The 24,066-nt window shown below is 42.6% G+C and overlaps 1 protein-coding gene across 1 annotated transcript; it reads right to left on the bottom strand.

Annotated features, from left to right (window-relative positions):
- Window positions 1-8,550: 8,550 nt before the first annotated feature.
- On the bottom strand, window positions 8,551-21,998 carry LOC142774892 (zinc finger protein 711-like). The gene is made up of 4 exons (XM_075876037.1): window positions 21,990-21,998; window positions 20,773-21,114; window positions 17,907-18,275; window positions 8,551-17,350 (listed from the first exon to the last, which is right to left on the bottom strand). The coding sequence occupies exons 1-4, from the start codon at window positions 21,996-21,998 to the stop codon at window positions 17,285-17,287; spliced, it is 786 nt and encodes a 261-aa protein (XP_075732152.1). The 3' UTR covers window positions 8,551-17,284.
- Between the last annotated feature and the right edge of the window lie 2,068 nt (window positions 21,999-24,066).

Here is a 24,066-nt window from a genome sequence, read left to right as displayed (position 1 = left end):
ATAAATGAACTATTACTCAACTTTGCAAAAGGAGAAAAGGGATTTCAGAGTCTATCTCTACTGTTTGAAACGTAACTTACTAGGTACGAAGCATCTCGAAGAGGCGAAATTGTTGCCTTGTTATCTCAAGCACATGCATAAGCCTTCCAGCCGAAGGACGCACCAGACACTGTCATGACGTTGACATGGTGTGGAGCCCGCATAGGAGTTTCAAGGCACGCCACCGCCAACATGTAGCAAAGGGTTTCTGTAGCACTTCTCACATGCTAAGTCATCATCTTTTATTTTCCCCTAAAGGCCCCTGTTGGGGTATTACATAAGGGGCGGTAACATAGAATGTTAGACATGAGACTCGTCAGGTCACAAATTTGAAACGCACATCTCAGTGAAATAGATTACCTGTTCAGGTGCAAATTAAAAACATTACAATTTAACGAGACATGAAGAACAGTGTAAGGTGGTAATGAATATTACAGTGTGAGGTGATCAGAAAGCAACTGCTTAAACACAATGGGCCATGCTAGAGTATGTAACCATATTTTTTATTTATTCAATACTACAGACTCAAGGTCCAAGCAGGGTGGTAAGACATATACAAATATAAATTAATTGCAAAACGAAACAATAAAGGGCAAAGAGGGTTGTCTTGATTGATTGATATGTGGGGTTTAACGTCCCAAAACCACCATATGATTATGAGAGACGCCGTAGTGGAGGGCTTCGGAAATTTTGACCACCTGGGGTTCTTTAACGTGCACCCAAATCTGAGCACACGGGCCTACAACATTTCCGCCTCCATCAGAAATGCAGCCGAGATTCGAACCCGCGACCTGCGGGTCAGCAGCCGAGTACCTTAGCCACTAGACCACCGCGGCGGGGCAAAGAGGGTTGTCTGGTAGGGTGATTATTCATCACATGTATTAGTAAGACAGTTCCATTCACATATGGTTATTGAAAAGTATGAAAACTTAAGTAGGTAGTAGCTTAGTAAATCTTATCATTTGTCTTCATTGGCATATTGTATGTTCTATACTGGATCAATACATCTCGCTGCCAGCGATCTGTTTCTATTAAACCCCTATCTTTTTTTTTTTTTTTTTGCCAGCTGTTCAACACAGGTCTATGAATTTCTCAATTTGATGCCGTCATCCAGTTCTCAACCACTCAAATGATCTTGCTGCATCTTGGTAGCAACTCTTAATGCAAAGAAAACAACAGCAATCAATCCTACACCAAAATATCCTGATTATTATCACTTTTCCATTACCTACAGCAGTTTGCTCCATAATCATCACTGCTCCCATTTCTTACATCCATCATTCCTCGTTTCATTTGTCTATATTTTTATCAGGCTCCATTTCTCGTCATGGCAGCGCAACATTACGAGAGGAAATGAACCTAATATACTTATTTAAATCTTCCACGAATGATTCAAACATGCATTGCTTACTGCTTATGACGTACAGATAGAAATTTTCTTTTTGCTTTCAGCATTTTTTCACACATTACAGGCAAAGAGATGATTACTAAGCATATACCCGCCACGGTGGTCTAGACACTCGTCTGCTGCCCCGCAGGTCACAGGATCAAATAGGGGCCTTTGCATTTTCGATGGAGGCGAAGTGCTTGAGGGTTGTGTGCTTAGGTTAAGGTGCACCTTAAAAAACCCCAGGTGGTCAAAATTTCACGAGCCCTCCACTATGGCATCCCTCGTAGTCATATGGTAGTTTTAGGATGTAAACTCCATTAATTATTAATACTATGCATATAATGAAGTTCAGCCGTGTCGAAGTTGGTCAAGTTGGTGACATTTCGTATTACTATGTGCAGCGATCGTCCTGTCTAACTGGTTTTTTCCTTTTGTCTTCGTGTGCTCTCGGATTGAAAAGCTTGTAACGGTTTGTGAATGCACATTTAAAAATTATCAGCCAATTAAAAATGATGCAAACCATTGTCTTGTGTGTCGATTTGCAAAACTAAATGCCCTGAAGAATTTTTCAAGAACGTTTGTACTAGTGTGTCGGTAATCATAGTCGACAGATTACGCACGAATATTCGCACTGACGAGATGGATAACAGCAAGCCGAGAAATATGAATGGCATGGTATCCTCAAAACCAATCTTCCAGTTATTCCTTGCGCCAGAGAGTTTCAAGAACTGTGCACCTTTAGCTTCGTCACGTCTTTTATCTGGAAGCCTCTTTGTTCTGTGGGAGCAGGATCTCTCTCAATAATCAATCGCTTGGGTAGCTCGTGCACACACACATACATAAGGACTAAAATAATTGGAAGAGAAGAGATAAGAACGTGTATTTTGTAGCACACGTACTCTATCTGCTTCTGATGAATCACTATTTGTGCAGAAAGCAAAGGTGAATGTGAAGTACGTTCACATTCTCAGCTTCTCTCCAAGTTACTTGCAAGTGCTTCCCTTTGCACGAGATACAATGTCAGTCTGTTAAGTAATGAGGATACATCTGGTTAACATTAATTTATTGATTTGACTGGCATATATTATTAGAATGCTTCAATAATATTTCTTGGACAACCATACACCGATCACAATGTGATTTCTTTGCTGTAAGGCTCTCTGAAAGACTGTGACAGTCCATTGGATGGCGAGATCAAATACTACCGAAATAGTGACCTTTAGTTCTGGCTTCTCTTGAGCTTTGTGAGGCTCATACCAACGCTGATGCAGCCCTCATATAAGCCCACCAGATTATCCAAAGGCAACACCCGTGATAATCTTTGTATGTTGATACTAAGATGTAGTTAATAACTAGATTATGCAACAAACGTGACCAGGGGCACTTACGTCCCACACACGCACACCTTTCACCTGGATCAATATAAGGTTAATCCAACAAAAAAAATCTGTATAATTTTCATTTGTGTGGTTGTGTCTTCCGTCCTGAACGCATGGGCATCATTCGTAGCTTGTCTAAGAGCTCCAGCGCAGCATCCATAATCTCATTTGCTGAGAAATGCTTCTGTTTCATTGTGTTGCACCTCTAGCACTCACACAACCCCCACATTTCTTTTTTTTTTTTAACTGGGGCAGCATTCACATCAAGATTATAGTTCCTTAAGAAAGGGAAAGAAGACAACAACCTGTTTGTAGCTTGAAGCCACAAGAAAATCGTATGGATTTCTCACAAAGAAAGGTCTTTTAGTTTCGACATGAAGCTGACTGCTTACATGAATGCATGATGCTGATGTGTGTTTCTTGCATATCATTGACTCATGAATTAACTCTGTTGACTCTTAAAAGCTTCATGAATGAATCAACAAAACTTCCTTAAAGTATTGTGAAATAGTGCCAAACTCGCGATAAGGAGTTCAAGGTGGCTTCTTTGCATTCTCCCCGCACAGTGTGGCGCTATGTCTTCTGTACAACTCTACAGTTTGTACATTTTAAATTTTAGCACCTGACCTCTAATTCAAACTCTGCTTAATTTGAAGAATTTCATAGTGCCCTGCGAGTTTGTATTAACGAGTATAAAGTCTTTTTGAGACGATAACGAACTTCACTAAGTTATTGCTTCTCATATCCTTCTTGTGCGTATCACAACCTATTGGGGGCAGATTTTGCAAGTGATGCACTATTTCATAGAGTCTGTCCTTGTGGAGCTTATTCCAGCTAAACAATGTCAGCGTGTCTTCCAAGGCTTCAATAAACAAAGACAAGGCTAGTTTCACTTGCAGCAAAAGAATGCTGTTATTTCTTATCCACAGCGTCTTAAGAAGATTGGAACTAAGATTGGCATAACGGTGACCATGACTGCACCAGAGGAACTGTCAGAACCGTGTCTTGAAACTTGCCCTGTTTTGAAATAAAGGGATGTGTTGCAAAATAAACCATGGCAATGACTGTGTTCCCTGTGCAATGACTGTGTATGGAATGCCCTTATCAATGAATGGGTAAAAGAGCAAGGTGGATCAGCAGTGAGGATAAGTTTTTGCAAGACTTGTATACCCAGTCACGCAACCAGGAACAGAACAGTGCCTTTTACACCGGATTAATTTACTAGCCCAGCCAGCAAATGGCCCCTCGTCCAAGCGCAAACTCCTCGGATATGGTTAAAAAGCACTGCGAACGCAGAAAACTGTGACAACAGAGCGTTTCAAGAGAAGAAAAAGAACTTCAGGTGTCAATCTCTACTGTTTCAAATGTAGCTTACTAGGTACAAAGCTTCTCAAAGAGGCAAAATTGTTGTCTTGATATCCCAAAGCCTTCTAGCTGAAGGACGCACCAGACACTGTCATAACGTTGACAGCATATACATAGCACGCATGGGAGTTTCAAGGCATGCAACCACCATGTAGCATTTCACACACGCTAATACACGTTTGAGTATGCAACCGTAACCCTTAGTAAATCTTGTCTTATCCTTTGTCGTATCCCTTATTATCAATGCTTCTCACTGCCAGCAATCTCTTGATAACCCCCACTGTTTTTTTTCGTTTGTTTTTGCCAGCTGTTTCAAGATTCACACAGGCCTACGAATTTCCCAATTTTATTCAGTCATCCTGTTCTCACCTGCACTTATTGCTCCTTCATTGGCACCAACATTTAATGCGAAGAAAACAGGAGTTATCACTTTTCTCTCCTCATCTAGACTATCGTGCTAGCTACAGATGTTTGCTCCATAATCATTAAAGCTTGCGCCTTTCTTGTCCATTATTCCTTGTTCTGTTTGTCTATTTATTTTCTATTGGTAATTTTTGCGAGGGTATACCGTTACGTCACATTTTGAGAAGCCGGAAGCAGGGAAGAATAGAGGACTCCTCCTCGCAAGGTTGGTCACGCTTGTGTGGCTCGAGCATCGGCTTGCCCCTCTCTCGCGCATTGAGCCGGCGAGAGGGAGAGGCAAGCCGATGTCGGATGCGCCGAGCGGCACTGACGTCAGCATCCGGTTGACGAGCTGGAAAAGCGAAACTTAAGTGCTGGTAGGTGTTCTGTGGCGTGCTGCGATACTGTGTTCTGTGATACTCCCTTGTAGAGTGCCTGTGTGCCATTCGCAGCGTTATTACGGCTTATGTTGTGCATATACAATAAACTTGCAGCTTTGCGCTTTGTGTTATAATATCCGCTGAGTGCAGAGCAACGGCGCGAATCAGCCGAATATAATCGCCATGCATAGAAAGGCTGTTTTCTTCTGTGTAGATACGGTAGTTAGGGGCCACAGAACATGATGTAATCGTGAAATGTTGTTTGACCTCGCTATTTAGCCAGACGAAGCGCCTCCGGATCCCAAGCTTTGCCCGTACGCGTGTGGGTCACGTGACACGCGCAATCGTCAAGTATCGTTCGCAGCAGCCCGCACATGTCAGCCGACTGCGAAAACGTCGAAAAACATTTGGGCACTGATGAGGTTACCGCGTTCGAAACGCGAACGGGATGCGATAATTCAAATCGCCTTACTGTGTCAGGCACGTCTGTATGTGTTGGCTTGACAAGTTCCGTGTGAGCACAGTGGGCCACGTACTGCGGTCTGGTAGTTGTGAACATCGCACACGGGAACGGCTCACCGCCGCATCTCGCATTAACAGCCGTGGGCGCTGAAGTTCTCACAAACAACACAGTAGTGCCGAAGAAAAGCAGCGAAGTTGCGGCGTCTTCTACTTTCGGAGAAGTGGTCGCGCAAGCTTCGAAAACAACCGCTTTAGACCGCAAGCGATGTGAACTTGACTCGCAACAGTGAAGACCAATACTCAATGTAGGCTTATGACACATTGCATCATCTTCGAGTGAAACACCTGCATAAAAATGCTCATTCGGACTCTCAACAACGCGGTCAGATGAGTGGTGATGCAGACGACACAAGACGACGGCGTGACCTAGCGATCCCATAACCCCCTGCAAAAACATGTGACTTCCTCTTCGTTTTAGCCTTTTTGTTTCGCCATCGGCGCTGGCGCCAGATTTAACCGCCATCTTCTCCAGTTCGCCACCTTCTGAAACTAAACGTTGGCTAGCTGTCGCTTAATTGTTCTACTATTCTTGGCACGTCCAAAGCTGAGTCCGAGGGCTCGGACGCGCAGCACGTTAGTATCGCAACTTCGGGCACAGTTACGTTTGGATTGCAAGTTTAGATTGCAAGCTACGACAGAAAAAAAAGTTGGACTTTCGCGCTGCCGTAAGTACGAGTTTTTCCGCCACTTTGGGGCTCGATCCTTTCCTGACGTGTTAAAAGACTTCCTGCAAGGAAATCGTTCTTGCGACGACTTAAACGCTATATAAAGCGTTTCATTTCAAATGGGATGAACGCGCAACTTCATGCAAATGTACTTCGGTGCTTACGAATGTAAACGCAGCAATGCAATACCTTTCCAGCATGGTGAAAGAACGCCATCTGAGCATCACGAGCTGCATATATTGAGCACCATAGGGGCGCCACGCACTCCCAATTACACAGAACAAACAACCATGAAACAACCATGAAGAACAAACATGAAAAAAAAAATTCCGCCATATCCACGAAGTGAATGATGATGAGTGGGCGAAGCTCCGGAGGTAAACCTGGTAAACCATGAATCCTCTGTACATTTTGCCCACTCGATTTTATTACATCGCTCCCCCTAGCGTACGTCGCCGCACTAAATCGAACGATTGCCTTCAACCAATGACACGCGCCATGTGTGACATCATTCCTATTTTATAAGATCTCGCGTCTTTCATCAACTACAAGTACCGCTTTCTAGTTTATAACATCTTGCATCTTTCATCATCAGCTACAAGTACCACCATCTAGTAAACACTACAAGAACTAAACGAGAGGTGGCTACATACAGGAGACGGTACCGCCATCTAGTGAACACTGCAAGAACTAAACTAGAGGTGGCTACATACAGGCTACAGGGGACGCACAGCCCACGCCCTAGGGAGCTTCGCCCCTAAAAAGAAATGGAGGAAAAGGAAAGGCAACTAGGGAGGTTAACCAATCCAGGAAACCTGGTTTGCTACCCAGCTTTTCTGGATTTGGAACGGGAAGGGGGAGACTGAAAGAGGTAGAGAAAAGAGCGAGAAGAGAGAGAGAAAGATAACACAACACAGGACACCTATAAAAACATATGCTGTCAGTTAAAATGAAAAAAAAAAAGTTACTCAGTCAAGGTACGCGCATTGACGAACAGGAGCGGCGCCTGGATTCCATGACTTCAGTTAGTTCTTCATTTCATTTCATTTATTTTACCCTCAATCGCACATAGCTTTACAGAGGGGAGTGGGGTACAAGAAAATAATAAACTATGAACAAGAGAAACATAGTGACATCAAAATGATAAAGATTATCCATGTCAGTTTGGGCACAGAAAGGCTGCTCTGATTATGTTTGCGCTAGCACTGCCCCTTGCCCCTGCTGACAAAGGAACACAAGTTCAGTTCTTGCCCCATGGGTAGGTCTCAGTGTGCTAGCTATATTATGAAAGGAAAGAGACAGTGATTAACTAAAGCATTTGACTAAACCACAGTAACTCCGCTCGTGCATGATGGGTTCTAAAATTAAGTAATGCATGTGTTTTGGTTTTCACGGTCTCCAGGTCCACGTTGTATCGGTATTTTCAGCAGCTGCAAGCTAGGAAATCATGCTTACAACGACCGCAACACAGTTCACCTTGTTGCAAATGGTGGAGCAGGTCATTGTAAATGCTACATACGTAAACTAGAAGTACTTGCGGATTGAACTGTGACAATTTAGGATTACAGGCGTACCCCTTTATAAGAGACACCAGTTTGTCTACAGTAAAATACGGGTTGATAATAACGGCGGCTGCATTTTCGATGGAGGTGAAAGTGATGTAGGCCCGAGTGCTCCGATTTGGGTGCACGTTAAAGAAACCCAGGTGATCGAAATTTCCGGAGCCCTCTACTTCAGCGTCTCTTATAATCATATGGTGGTTTTGGGACGTTAAACCCCATATATCATCATGGGTTGATAATAAAATGTGTATTAGACACCCTGCTTATAACAGACATCTCGTATAAAAGAAAAGAGTTGCTGCCAGGAGCATGCCTCTTATGAAGAGAGGTTTAACAGTATGAGTAACACACATACTTTCATTCCAAGTGTCTTCAGTACACGTTAATGTTTCGGTATAAATCAGACTCGCGCACTCATCTCAAAGCAAAGAATTATCTTCATGCAGAAACAAGGTTCATGTGGCGACATTATGCGATTGTATCAAGCAACTGTGCAAACCATTTTTTACGAGTTTTAATGTTATGAAAAATTCGTAGACAGGGCGGGTGTGTGCTGGAGCGGACGTTTCGACAAGCGTACTAGTCAAAATGAGATAAGTCAAGACAACTATTGTCGAAACCAAGACTAGTGCGCTTGTGAAAACATTGGCTTTAGCACACATACCCTAGCTGTTTACAAATTTTTCATCACAAGCTTCCATCTTTCCCTTCCTGCGCTATTTAAGTTTTGATGTGTGTCAATCCGTGGGAACTTCACAGCTGTATTTGGGTAATGTCATGAATGGCTTCTAGCTGCAACATCTCTGTGAAGTATATTGGTGTTGGTGGTAAAATAAGCACTCTGAGTCGGTAGGATAAAAGACCTTTATTTTGGGATGTAGGACGTTGTGCGCACGATAAACACAAACCTAACATGGGTATACATATACATATATAAAACTTCTGCTACATATTTGGTTGTAGCTATTAGTCGTCGTGTGGCATGTAACTGTGAAAACAGGCTCATTTTTCTGATTCACACATGTAGTATGCAAATAAACCTTTCAAGGACACCCGTCTGACAAAATGTCTCGACGTGTGACATTGCGGGTCTCGCTTTCTTGGAGGAGTGCTGTGAAGCATTCTCATGGCTGCAGTTTCTGGGTAGCGCATAACTAACAATGACTAGATTTCTTGTCTTTTATACACTCTTGCCTAACTAACATCAGCCGTAACATGATAAATACTCTGATATGGCAATCGCAACACAATTCAAGCGATGACGCATAAGCAAAAGCACGGGTGTCACAATACATTGTTTAGCGTTTAGCATGGCCAGGGTCGCCACTTTGGCTGGGTAAGGAACTGGCATCGGGGGATGGGAGGTGTTGTTAGATGACAAACACGGTGCAAAAGAGGATATCTTGAGGATAAGCATTAATCGACTGAAATTTTTTAGAACGTTGCAAAAGTTTTGAAGAGATCATAAACCAATATTGGGCTTGGTGAGAAAACGAATCTAGTGGAGAGCAGACACAACAGTGAACAGCTCAGCAGAGTCTAGCTGTCATGCATGACAAAGAGAGTTTAGAAGCAGATTGCGAAGTTGACATTTTCTTAGGTGCCCTCTTTTCACACAGAGACCAATCTCCACTCTCCTTGGAGCTGCTGATGCTGCTGTTTGGCATCCAGCAACAGATAGCATGCTACTAACTGCTTGTAGGACACCAGCACGAGTGCACGTCATTGTCTAGGTAGGTTGACGTGAACAGCATCCGCGTCCCCGATAAGGCATTCCATGCAACATCGCCTGATGACTTGACATGCTATATTCGCCAGTTTCTCCACGATGACATTATATCCTGAATTATTAAAAACACTGATATAATGATTATCTTCATCTGCTAATTCGACTTAATACACACTTAAATTTTTTTCTTCAGTCAATACATGCATTGTAAAAGCAGAATATTGAACAATATTGAATTAAATAGAAAAAACTATTTTTTGACAGAAAAACTTGACAAAAAAAAAAATGCTGGGAGACTGAAGCGTAAGACCAACAGCTCGGTGACTGTTCCAGCCAACCAACGAGTTGTGGGAGATGAACAGTGCAGTCGATCTCGCAAGTATGGACCAAACTGCGTCAAGTTATGTAACAAGCAAGAACAGTGCTTGGCTGTTCTGAATGCGAGCTGTAGGAAAGTTGCTAGAAGTGTTCAGCAGTAAAGTAAGCCACGCAAAGACGAACACCACAGATGGGAACCAGTCAACACAATATGGCGTGGTTCTCTTCTCTTGTGTTCACGTTTGCTCGCCTTACTCTACAATAAAACGCGACAGACCTGCACAACTTCCAGTCATTCCAGGAAGACATGGTGCTTGATTTCATGATAGAAGGCTTAGAATGAAAACCTAGAATAGAAATGAAATGAACACCTCAATCTTGCAGCTTCGCATGACACGACAGCGAACAGTTTAAAAGAATTTGGATCGAATGCGGTTGCGACAGCTCATGATGGACATTATAATGGTTGAATTTACGGAGAAACCTCATTTCTGGTAAATGGGGAATGCCCCTATTGGATTAGTAAAGGGCAGCTTGCATGGAAGAAAAAAAAATTGTGCCGTCAACTCCGCTCCGCAAATGCTGTCGAAACAGCAAAGCCCATGCCTCCCCTTTGCCAGGCTCACCCTCGCTCATACTTGTGCGCCTCTCATTGGTTCCCCCTTTCCACTTAGCTTCGCCCTCGCGAATCCTGGCACGGCGCAGCCTTTCGAGTGCTACGGAGTGCCACTCTCGCCGTGTCGCAAGACCCCGTGACCAACGCCATGCCAACCGACGGGGAAGCCTTGACTGTGAACAGGTTTGCCATTAAAATAAAACACAGCTGTGTCGGTGAAAATCAAACCAGAGTGGGCTAGATGGCAACCCTAATCATACCACGTAACGAAACATCTAAACATAAACAACACTAGACGGCGGCAGTGACTAGCAGTGACTTACTAATGGCGACCAACAATACTAACTCTAAACTATAAACTTGTCTAACACAACATTAGGGTTTCTCAAACATAGGAATCAAGTGCAGAGCAATAGGGGTGCATCAACAAACAAAATCCCCAACAAAACACTCAGGATAACAAGGGTGACAGCAACAATATTTGATCGGCAGTGGGACTAAACAGTTTCAAGCTATCCAACACAACAGTTATAACTACGACATTTTCACAATATGAATACAGGCTACGAAACTTTAGTGTTTAGACCAAGCTATGTGGTTAAACAGTTGTGCGGACAAAAAAAGGCACACTCCAATCGTCTACGAACATCCAAACATGTGGATTATAGAATGGAACAAGGATAGCAATCTAACATAACAAAAACATGTAACTTATCAAAGACAGTTTTGCTGAGTGATGGTTCATTTCCTTGACACTGAGTGGGTCCTCTGTAAATAAATCTGTAACAGGAACTTAGCGAAATACATGCAGTGTCCCACGTAAGAAAACTTACATGGAAGCATAGTCACTTCATTTACAGTACATTTATACTTATAACCTCAAGACAAATAAACTCCTTTTAGAGCAGCACGAAACTAGAAATGAAATTCGTACTGATTCCTCTGAGAATTCTTCACTGTAAAAATTTGTCCTGTCCTAAAATTTGATACCGGATGTGAAGCCTTTTCATGGCGATCGCTCTGTCATCTCAGCTTGGGAGATTGCGGAATGAGGGTGAATTAATCAACCCATCAAAGCAGATAGACCAATGGATATGGCATGCCAATTCTAGCATTGTGCTACAAGCCGGTGAATGAGTCTTCAATTCCATAACCGGTCTCCACATAGAGAACTTCTGCAGAACTGATTTTTCGTATCTTCTGTCCCTCCTATTTGAGCTTTCCGTCGATTCACCCTTGTGCTGGGATTTGGTAGCTTCCTGATTCACGGGGATGGAAAAGTTACTGCCCCGATTAGAAATTTGTCTTTCGTTTCGAGTCTTGGAAATGGACAAACATTCTGCCAAGCGAGAAACTTTCTTAAAGGTTTGTAAGCGTTACATTTCCACTTCTTTCCTTCCAGTGGTTGGATGGCAATCTTTCTCTTTCACAGACAGTATGACATTTTTCAGTGTAGCAGAAAACATTGATTTCAGAACCTTTTTGCTGGCTGAAAACCAAGTCCTCACATGTGCAATGTCTCATCTACAAACAACTACACCACTACTGGAAGGCCCTTGCTTCTAATGCAACAGGCGACAATATATGAATGATATGAAGTGATAGGGCATGCGTATATAGTGTACTACAAAGAGTTGAAGAAAAAAAAAAAAAACGAGTGCTTCTTTGGGATGACATATCTGTGCCTTGCTGTGTCTACACAAAAAATGAAAAGTTACCATTTGCACATTATGGTAATTCGTGTGGGACACCTAGGTATTTTACCTAGCTTATAATCGCCAAGCTTCAACAATGAGAGGTCTTCAAACATGGAGTGTCACCAAAGTCGAATGCTTTGACAACCCCGACAAAGACCTGTACAACGTGGAAGAAATTTGACACCAGTGGTATTCATTGTCTGGCATCTCAACTCTTAAAGCCTCCAGCTTCCAACGATTTTCTGTCTCGTTTCAAACCTTTACAATGATGAAATAAGGCTGGTTAATTAGTGCATCACGATTGATTCTTGGCATGTCGTTGCATCGCCGCCCATAGTAATAAAACAGCCAACTCCTAAGGCTGGTCATCATACTGACGAGGCATTGTCATTTTCCCACTGATTACGAAAAATAGCCGCAGAAGAAAGTATGGCATCCAAATCTCTCGTTTTCTGAAATCTTGGCCATCAACTTAAGTCTATCTTCATGGGCGAAGCTTCTCAAAACATTCAATTCCTTCTTCAACTCCTTTTCTTCATCTCTATGCTTTTTTTGCGGGTGCTGCAAACATGCTGCGGCTCACAACACATAGCTGTTACCAATTTTTCCAAGTAGTAAGTAGTGTAACATGCTTTCCATCACGGTTCACAATTTGAAAGCCTATTGCGATCTTTCAATTTCCATGCTCACATTTCTCAACGTCTCACATTTCTTGAGCATTTTTTACGCGGTTCAGTGTACCAGGAGGTCTGAATGATTCGTTCAGCTTTAAATAATGCTTAGTTGCTCCCAGCAACTAAACAGCATGAAGGGTGATCTAGCTAGAACGAAAACAGCACGAAAGTTACTGTAGACAAAGACATCATTTTTCACTATTATATCCATGCTTCCCTGCATGTGATATTAAATTCCGGTTGTAAATTTGCCACTTTTCTATATGCCATTGCATTTTGGGAACGAAATGCTATGATCTTGATCTCTGCATTCCGATCCAAAATTATAACAGTTAGCAGCGGTAAAGTAATGGGCACAAGCACGCTTGCTAAACTGTGACAATGTTCTGATGACAATGAAACTCCAAATTGTTTTCCAGCACATTGCACAATGCTTTCCGCGTCGTATACAAGCTGACTGTATGCCACTAAGTGAATCTCTTTCATTGCACATATCGATGCTAACTAGTTTGTGTCAACACCGACATTCCAGAATAAAATAGGAACTGCAATAAACAATGTGAAATGCCTCTTGCACTAATGTTACTTGAAATTGCAGCGTATTGTTGTGGCGTAACAAAGCTCACTTGGCCAAAACTTGAAAATTATCAAATGTTCCAGACACACCTCTACATTCAGAAAAAGAAATGTAATCTGTAGCTTGTGAGTATCTTGTAAATACATTTCATTTTGGCATGCTAGAGGCACCAAAACGTAGTTGATGGGAAGGTAAATATGCATACCGGGAGCGAACGTTCCCAGTATGTATATTTCAATTTCTTGGCTTTACAACTTGCCAATAAAGAACATTCAACACATTCTATTCGGACCATACAATATAGGTCACACATTTCATAACTTTATATATTTTCCTAGCTCTGTTTTTCAAAATGCATTATCATATTTCTGCTATATGCGGTACTTCGAGAAGTTATGGTCAGGTGTTCTGCTGTTTGAAGGCAGAGAGATTTAGTAACTCAAGGTTGACGCAAAGCTCAAAAGTTGTAAACCTTATCAAATAGTAATCAATTCTCGTTTCTCTTGCAGTACCCTCAAACCTCAATATAACGAACACAGGTATAACGAAATATCGGTTATAACAAAGTAAATAAAATAGTTTTGCAATACTTACAGTGTTAGGAATAATTTTCACAACGAATTTTCAGATATATCGAACTTATTTTCTTGTAAGATGCTGCTTTGTTATAATGAGGATTCAGAGTAACGAACAACCTGTCTGCAAGCAAATGCTTTTTAAAAACATGAAACAGTGTTTCATACCATAATAAACTTGTGGCAAGGTCACATTTGCGGCCTTCCTTTGAGAGTAGCAATAACATTCATGATTACAAACGTTACAAATTAGACAGCTTGTGTAACCACTGTCAAAAAAAGGCCACAAACGTGTTACAAGCAAATGTAACATGTACGCAGATTTCAAAAATTTCAATGGCTGCGTTTTCATTGCTTGTTTTTGGAGCTTGTAAAAAAACAGTGCTTTGAGCTAGGAACCAAGTGTTTTCTCAGTGCTAAACCAAAAAAATTGTTTTGATTATAAACCAAAAGGTTTAGGATAAAAGTAGCGAATTGTATTAAAAAAAAAAAGCCCGACACTTATAACCTGTAGTCTGACTTTACCAACAATGCCAGGTGTAGAAATGCCGGGTCTTAACTTTTGTACTGCTGCGAGTGAACACCCTCTGGTGGTCAACTTTCCAACAACAAACAACAACAGTCTTTGCACTTTTCTTCAACAATCATTAACCAGTCGTTTCACTGAAAAATATTCTCTCAACACAGCATAAACTGCTGACTGTAGTACGGGCATTTTAGACAGGGTTACAATCAACATCGGAAATTTACAGAAAAAGCTGATGTTTCTAAACCTGCGCAAGAAGCCACTACATATAACTGTTTCATGTTACATTTTTTTGTGTGTACACAATCAAACGTTTCACAAGAAAGTTGCAGCTTATGTGAGAATTGATACATCGTTATAAGGCTATATTCGATATTTACCAATGTAGGAAGCAGCTAGCTTAGGTTTACTTTGTTATATCAGGCAATGTGTCGTATATCCACATTGGTCACATCGAGGGTTCACAAACTGGTACAGACAGGTAAGCACAGTTCGAGGCTGTTGAAATATCAGCTTCTTCCTGGAACCTTTCAAGCTGTGAAATGTTAATGCTAACTGTGCAATAACAAAACTTTGAAGATCTAAGATCTACTTTGACATATTATGTGCGCCACTACTGGATGCAGTTCAACCACAACAGCTTTGAAGATTAGGAGCGTTACAGGCTGATAATTACTTCATAGGATAAGGGTAGGTTCAGTTTGTTTTGTCATGAAAAAGAACCCCACCGTGGTGGTCTAGTGGCTAAGGTACTCAGTTGCTGACCCGCAGGTCGCGGGATCGAATCCTGGCTGCATTTTCGATACAGGCGAAAATGCTGTAGGCCCCTGTGCTCAGATTTGGGTGCACATCAAAGAACCCCAGATGGTCCAAATTTTGGAAGCCCTCCACTACAACATCTCTCATAATCATATCGCGGTTTTGGGACGTTAAACCCTACATATCATGTTATGAGAAAGAGCGATTCTTAATAGCATTGTTAATCGATTATAGTAGAGTATCCTATAATCCTGACATTGTGACGGTTCACAGTAGTGCACCTATATGAACATTTTTTGCGCACATGATCGTATGCAGCAGAAATTTGCATTTATTGCTAGTTGTACTGTAACTACATTGCCTGCTGTAAGAAATTTTAACATTGTGGTATGTGCATGCAGTCTTGCAAAAGGGGCGGGATCATGCAAGCATTTCACTTTGTGAACATTCGCGTGCCATTTCTGAATTTGTCATGTACCGCGCTTCCATCGTGCCTCGCTCAAAGCTGGTGACGAAAGCGTAGTGCCTGAAGAATCACAAGACCACTCTATAAAACTTGTACTTCTACGACATCAACCTCTCCCTTTGGGGATAACCTTTTTTTCTACAGCTCAAGGCGAGTTTTCCTTTTTTTTTGTACTCTACAGTTCACAAAGGTCAACTCTTTCCTTTCTTCCATGTGCGATATTAGACAAGAGTTCTACAGCAAATCCTGGAGTTACAGCAAGTGTTTAAAGTATGAGTAGTAGCTGTACTGTAAATAATGAAAACTCTACAACTAGTTAGAGAAAGTGAACGCTAATTGTTTTTTTACACTGTTCAAATGACAACGCTATGCAGTACTGACTTAATAGCCCCGAAATAGAAGCAGCTGTGAGGGTAAAGTTAAACGCTCGATATGATGGTGCACTCATTAACGTATACGTTCATATTTACATTTAGGAGGAACACTAAGGGCCAGTACAAAGTTCAGTTAGCATAGCAGATGATATATATACTATAGCATTAAAAACGGCCTGACATGACAAATGAAAATTGTATGCAAAATAGTAATGACATAACCTTCTACGACTGCTTTTAAATGAAACATCCTGCATTTTTCATGCTTACTACTTTCTGTAAGCTACTTGTTTACTTGTGCATAAGCAGTCTGTGGCTACCTAAACTTCTATCAACTCTCTTTACCTTATTTCAAGCAGAGAAAAGTGCCAGTAAAATTATATATAGAAACCTGCCACCCACGGGTATGTCTTGGGCAGAACAGTTGAACAGTGACAAGCTTCATTCAGATTTTCTTCACCAGTAAGCATTACTTCAATAAAAAACATTTCAATGAGACTAGTCATGATACCGTAAAACTCATGCGGGCCTAACACCAGGCCAGCTTTGACTCTCTGCAGGCTGGGTGTATGTGAATGTGCCCGTGCAATCTAGCTGGACAAATATGAATATTTCGCTAGGATAAAATACTTGAACTTCAGAAATAGTATGTCATAAGACCAAGACTAGGTGAAATGCAAACAAGTCACTAACTTAAATTTATATAGGACAAAAGAATTGAATGAACTTCTTGACAAAAATAACTTAAAGACTAGTTAACATACTCAAGCTCGGTGATAAGGCAAGATGAACTTTGGTTCTCAACAGGTAACATGGCTATAGGAATATCAAGTAAACTCCTAACACTCTATTCTAACATGGCATGTTTGCACTCTATGACTATTACAGCACAATGACGAACTCAAGCTCACCCAAACTGACTGATGCCGAGCTGCGCTGTTTTGGCATGTGACAAACAAAACATAACAAATGCAATGGCACTTGGCAGGTGCTCACTTGCGCTATAGTAGTGGGACAAACCAACAAAAAATATCAGAAGACTGGTTTTCAACATTGAATCTAACAAAACGTGCGTGGTATATAATGCCCGACTCCCCGACAAGTCTTCTTTAACAGTCCCATGACTGAAGCAGGTCAATCCCAATGTGAATATCAGTCATACAGGGAATGTGTAACAGCAATGTAGCAAGTCTGTAGCTCAGTGATGTAGAGCACTACCGTGCATTGTTGGTGGCCTGCCGGATCTTTGGTTAATATCCACATTCTCTATCAGGGCCCCGGTGCACTTGATGACGATACTGTGTCACCTGATAGACTGCTGTCTCGTCGTTTCACCTGCTTGAATAAAAGGTACGATCAATACGGTAATGGGCTGTTCCCTTAGTTTCGTTCTAAACTGTTCATCAAAGATGTGACTGTTCTACAAACATAGCATTGTTCATCGTCATTTATTCTAGCGTACAAGAGTAGAAGCTGATGGCTTCAATACAGTAATTTATTCTTCTATTCTTTATATTTCGATTAATCAGTCAATCAGCTGTGAGACAAACAGCTATAACAGAGCCCCAAGATGTTCTACATGGCAAGAATCAATGGTTAATGGTGCTATACATTAACGTTTATCACGCAGTGCGTGCAGAAAGCGCCACGAAGAATGAAAAAAGATAAGCCCATCGTCATATCTTGGAGGTCCGAAGGTTGCATGTTCGGTCCTTGCCTGCCATCTTTTCGTCCACTTTAACTTCTTTTCCTTATTATCACACTTGCTCAAATAACATTCTTGTATTCTTGTACTTTCATTGGTTCTGTTAACTATCAGTTGCACTGTAGTTTAGGCATGTAAAAACTCCAAAGGAAAGCTTTCAAGCTGCACATTAGTGCCCCGACTTACGGTGACTGCCGGTCTCGCGGGGGCTCCCGGTTTCCGGCCGTGCCGAGGCACAAAGTCGCTCACGTAGTCGGTCGGGTCCCCGTACTCAAGGCCGTGCTGCGAGCGGACGTGCTGCCGCCACTGAGTGACGACGAGGAACCCGCGCTGGCACAGCGTGCAGATGTGCGGGTACTCGTGCGTGTGGATGCAGATCTCGTGGCGCTTCATGTTGCGCAGGTGGCTGAAGCGCAGCGGGCAGTGGGGGCACTGGTAGGGGCGCTCCCCCGTGTGCGTGCGCAGGTGCACCGTCAGCGCCGAGTTGTGCACAAAGGTCTTGCTGCACTGGGGGCACGCGTACGGCTTCTCCTGCACGTGCGTCCGCAAGTGGACCTGCGAGTGGCAATGAAAGCACATGCTATACCGGAGTAAGCTTGAGGGGACACTAAAGAGAAACAGTGACTTGGTATATAGATTGAAAAACTGCACTATGGGAACTCTACTGCCATAAGTCTCACTGTCATGAGTTCATTAGCTTCATTTTTAAATATGTTTCGAGACCTCTGCGCGTGACCCAACCCAAAATGTGTTTGTCGTAATTTTGCGTCATTGGCTCGATGACATTTGCCGAAACTTCATATGCTAAGCCTATGGCATGGACAGATGGCAATGTACTTCATTTTTATCAAGTAGAAGCTGTGTAAGACCCGGCAGAAGCCTTTGAAATTTACTAAGTCGCGGTGCTTGGTGCGAGAATCTCACGGCGTCGTCACCACCCACATTTTCTTCTCTCGCGTTTTTTTGTTCCCCAAAGTCACGTTGCGGCAAGGGTTGTGTTTTCGGGATAGTGAAATTTTACTTTACTAATATGCTAAAAATAGTTTTGCTCTTTTGTGTTCCTTTGTCATGTGGTATAGGTTACTTCTGCAACTAGAGCGAGACTGACATAGGTGCAAAAGTTTCAGTTACATTTAATGGGAGCAAGTAGAATGGTTGAATCCATAGTGGACTGACTTGGCTTGGAAGAAAACCATTCGTAAATATGCAGGGTGTTTTAGCTAACTAGTGCCGAATATGTTTTTAACCCTTAGAGGTTCAAATTGTTTTTATTATATGCTAGCAACAACAGGCTTTTGCCATTTCTGATGCACATTATCATCCTAGTTCAAAAAAATGAAAAAAAAATGTGCAGACACTCTTCAACTAAAAGTAATTATTGACCAAGTCAATTAATTAATTATTTAAGTGTGTTTTGATTATCCTTAATAAATTATTATTTGGAAAAGTATTTCGATGATTAGAATAACACCCAATAGCCAAAATTCGAATTTTCCCATATAGAACTGAAATGAAGGCCCCACCTCTTTACGGTTAAAAAAGCTGCTTCAGCAAACTGCAGGAACAGTGTGACTGCTTCTGTAATTATTTGTTCACACATGGCCTCGCTTTTATGTGCGCGCCTGGCTGACGCAATACATAGTGCAGATACTGAATACGCGATCAAGCAGATGAACAAACCGTACTTTTCACCAAGTGGTTACTGAATGACCTATGAAATTGATGATTTCTATTGAAATCACTGGACCTAAAAGTGTTAAATTTGCGTGCTCTTAACAAAAGCTGGGAAAAGATATACGGGGACATTTATATTAGCATAGATGCAAAAGCTCGACACAGCTGAGCAAATGTTAGAACTTCTACTCCTCTGAATAATGAATACCTTTCATTGAAGATGCTATTTTGAAGGTTAATAAAGCATTCTTTGTTAATTACCAGCTTTACAGATTGGAAAAAAAATATCCTCAAGTGCTGTGTACGACTCAGAACATCACTGGGCCAATTTGACACACGTAGTGCGTGCGTCTGTTTTTTTCTTCTCCATATCCCGGCTGCAACGGCCATATTTCTGACGGAGCCGAAAATGCTTTATTAGTGCTTGTTAAAGAACCCCACGTGGTCTAAAACTTTAAAACCCTCCACTATGGCGTCTCTCATAATTATATACTAGTGGTTTCACGACATTAAACCCCAACAATTATTATTACGGTTTTTTTTTTTCATACTAGGTGAAAGTTAGCTGAAACACTACATGCATGTGGAACTACACATGCATACTAAATGCGAAACAAGACACATTAAAAAAGAAAACACAGCATATCCACGGAGTGAGTGCTAATGAGTGGGGTGAAGCGTCCGTTCGTCCATCCATCCATCCGTGTGCCCATCTGTTCGTGCATGTGTCCATGCATCCTATTACGCTGGAGAATGCAGACGACGTGCAAGTAACGCTGAAGAGACCCGCCCGAAAGAAGCGGAGCGCAAGCGTTTTCAACGCGCCTGCCGCTCTGCTTCGTCCATGCCCCACCAACGATCCGCCATGTATGGCGACTATCCAGGAGACCGAGAGAGGCACTCGTTCTCCGCGTACCCAGGCACAGCCCGCACAGCAGCCAATCGGAAAGTAGCAGTACAGCACCATTTAGAATATCCTCACTCAACTGCAGTTTGTGTGTACTTCCATGAGACAGCGCCGTCTATTATACTGTTCGGGAGATACTGCCTTCTTTTCTTTCTCGTCTCTTCTTCTCTCAGTTACACGTTACACGTGACAGGGTTAAACTAAGAGGAGCTTCGGCCCTAAAAGAAAAAGATTGTAGAAAACCAGTACAGAGGTTGCAAGCATCCCCGCTTCCTATACAATGCAAGTAAAAACCAAATCCGGCCATTGTGCGGCTTTGTGGATGGGACTGAATGCCATCAGACGCTCATTGGATCCGATCAGACCACGTTGCACGTTGCCTTTTCTGCTTGGGCCACATGGCCTGGCACGTGATGTAAATAAATAAATAAAAACAATGGCTGGGTATGACAAGCTGTCCACCGCACTCACCTGCAGGTAGCTGGAGCAGGTGAAGCGGAGGCCGCACACGTCGCACATGTAGGGTCGCTCCCCCGTGTGTACACGCATGTGCGTCCGCAGGTTACCCGCGTACTTGTAGCTCTTGTTGCACTCGGGGCACACGTTACTGCCGCTGCTGCTGCCGTTCGAGCTGCCGCCGCCCACCGTCCCGTCGAGCGCGTGCACTGTCAGCACGCGTTTCTGCAGGTGCTGGCGCTGGACGAAGGTCTCGTCGCACGTGTCACACCCGTGTGATGTCCTGGGCGAAGTTACAGAGTCGGCCGGTGTGGCCTTGCCGTCACCGTGGGCACCGAAGATGTCGTTTTCTCGCTTCTGAAACGGGTGAGTGAGGCATTTTGATTGTAGCCTTCATCAGTGGGGTAGTGCTCACGTGGCTGAAGATAATACAGACTCACCAATTGATAAGCACAAAACTAAACTGCTGTTTTGTAAGACTGCTGCAGGTGCGCTGTTCAAGATAAATGAATGCATGGCGGTCTCTGTCATACATTCGCCAAAAGACATAATGCAGTTGAATATATCTCGTGGAGTGGACCCCATGTCCGATTTGTCATCTTAGTTAGTAGACTATGTCGAGTGATTCAAGGAGCGGGTGGGATGATAATTTTCTTTTCAGTGACTGAAACCGATTGCCAGTCAATACTGTGTCCAGTTTGTTATGATACTTTGCTAGGGCATTGGCAACTGTGAGTCCTGTCGCTACATAATGCCAGTTCTGCTGTAGCCTCCTGATGAAATTTCATCATCATCATCATCATCAGCCTGACTATGCCCACTGCAGGGTAAAGGCCTCTCCCGTGATCCACCAATCAACCGGGTGTTGTGCTTTCTGCTACCACATTACACCTGCAAATCTTTTAATCTCATCAAACCATTTAACCTTCTGTCCCCGCCTCGTGAGTTTGCCTATACATAGTGCCTATGCCTAGTCTGGCTTACATATAGTGTTCAAGTAACATCACCACTGCCGCTCTCACCCTCTCTCACCTTCCCTTGTGGGTACATAAGCTTCCCAAACTGCCATTAATGCGCCGCAGTGCAGGGCGTTCACTGGTACGTGGCCGACTGTGGTGAGCGATGTCCAATACCGAGCTATGTGTTCTTTTGCTGTCAGACCATGCAAGAGCTTGGCGGTTTGCTTGATATGAATTTATATAAGATCAAAACGTGCGACGACAACCTGTTACCTGTTCCATAGCAAGGCACGCAATGTGTTACAAGTGTATAAAGTGAGCGTTGTAAGAAAGGAGCTCCTCGAGAAACAGCTGGGTCGTCGTGCGGAGCAAGGTAATCTTGCGCGAGATCGGCCTGCACCACCGATGTAGCTCATGGAGAAAGGAAATCGGATTTTCCTCCAGTTTCGAGCAGTGATGAAGTTGCGGCTCTTTTCTCCATATTTTCAGAAGCAGGCGGAAAGGGAAATGGTGCAAGTTCAAGGTGGCAGCTTCACGTGGTCGCGCTGTGGACTGGCACAAAAATATGGCTGTTACTTTTTCGGAGCTGTATGAAACATTTCTGTCTCTTTGTGCCTTGTATTTTTGTTGCACTGTTTTGCAATACTGTGCAGTGATGTACCTACAAAAGATGGAGATGTTACCTGATCTCGCAACTAAAGTAGATTGGAAGGTTAACCTCATTAATACAATATTGACAAAAAGATAACTTGTCGCAGCTTGCAGGTTGGGTCCTTGCCAGCGGCAAATTATCTTTTTGTCCACTTCACAACTACATCACAATTAATGAAAATAACATCCCCAATACTTTTCTTGGCTTTTTTGTCTGTGAGTTCTAATTATTTTATTATTTATATTGTGGTTTTGGCACCTAAAACTTGTGACGTCACCATTGGGAGATTTTATTGTACGCCAGAATGCCTCTTTGAACAAGAGAGGTCCGGTCATAATGATATAAGTGCGAACCCATATGCCATAATTATATGCATATGTTACATACTATTAAACCGGATGTGTGCTTAAAACCTTAACTTTTTTTATGAAATGATGATTTCAACAGTGTAAATTACACAATAATGCAAAGGGTGCTTTAGAAGACCACATAATATGTGAGGTTTCTTAATTCACAAAGACCACAATATGATTATGATAGGGCTCCAGAAATTTTCACTATTTGGTGTTCTTTAATGTGCCTTTACATTGTTGGAAAACCACAGCTTTCTACTTTATTAACATTTAAGGAGTATAATCAACTCTGCACACTACACACAAATGTGAAATTTGGCAAAGGCGTTTCCAACAGCTTGGTCTTTTATCTGTGGGATGTGTTTTCCTCACCAAGCCCAAGGCGAAGTCTAGCACTTCTTTAACTGAAGGAACTCCGCAACTTCGAAAATATAGGTCAGACTGCTTAGTTAGCCGAATTCGTTAGTCTGTAAACTCGCTTAGCACTTGTTTTCTGCCCGGGATTTCTGGAGACTCTAATCGCAGGTGCAGTCGCAGTACTCGCCTTGTCGTGGAGACGCAGGTGCACCCGAAAGTACTTCTTGCGGGAGAAGCGCTTGTTGCACATTGGACAGCAAAATGGCCGTTCGCCCGTGTGCACGGGCAGGTGCTCGCGCATGGTGGTGGCATTGTGGGTCGTGTACGGGCACAGTGGACATTGTAGAGGCGTGCGACGGCCGTGCTTGATGCCCGCTGCCGACAGCACAGGTTGGCCCTTTGTAGTATCGTCGTCTCTGCTGCCGCCGCTGCCACTGCCATTGTTGTTTTTGTCCACTGCAGTGTTAACGGAGTAACCAGATGCACATAGTTAGAAACTAAATAGAAAAAGAAGTTTAATGAAAGTTTGTATACTTATGGCCTTCAGGGCCTTAGCACTAATTGTTTGAGCAGCTTTGTACGTAATTGTTGACATATGTGTGCGCTAGTTGGGTCGAGTACTCGCTAAAGAATAGCAAAACTCACTCTAACCTCGATATAACGAACCCACATACAACAAATTATCAGCTATAATGAAGGTAGTGGAAAATAGTTTTGTCATTAACAGTGTTAAGAATATGTAGTTATAAAAAACTTATGGATATAACAAAGTATTTTCCCGGCAGAACTGAGTTTGTTACAATGAAGTTTGAGTGTACATTGATGTTTGGCTGAAGTAAACCTCCTGAGTGATGAGTGTGTCTTCATCTTGACTTTGCAGTGTACTGTTTCACACTGTTCGGGGATGATTGCATGTCGTTAGGGGATGAGATACACCCAATTGTGTGTAAACTGTGTTCAGGGTGTGCTGACGGAAGCAGTGGTGAGG

This window comes from Rhipicephalus microplus, chromosome 10 (genome assembly GCF_043290135.1).
Source record: "Rhipicephalus microplus isolate Deutch F79 chromosome 10, USDA_Rmic, whole genome shotgun sequence".
Classification (NCBI taxonomy): domain Eukaryota; kingdom Metazoa; phylum Arthropoda; class Arachnida; order Ixodida; family Ixodidae; genus Rhipicephalus; species Rhipicephalus microplus.
This window is presented reverse-complemented; position numbering and strand designations above follow the sequence as displayed.

What these genes read in the sequence shown, in the direction of transcription:
- LOC142774892 (XM_075876037.1), bottom strand. An exon ending in CCTGCTCCAGCTACCTGCAG is followed by an intron (nt 18,276 to 20,772) that starts GTGAGTGCGGTG and finishes TGCCACTCGCAG; the next exon opens with GTCCACTTGCGGACGCACGT. An exon ending in CCGCGAGACCGGCAGTCACC is followed by an intron (nt 17,351 to 17,906) that starts GTAAGTCGGGGC and finishes TTATTCAAGCAG; the next exon opens with GTGAAACGACGAGACAGCAG.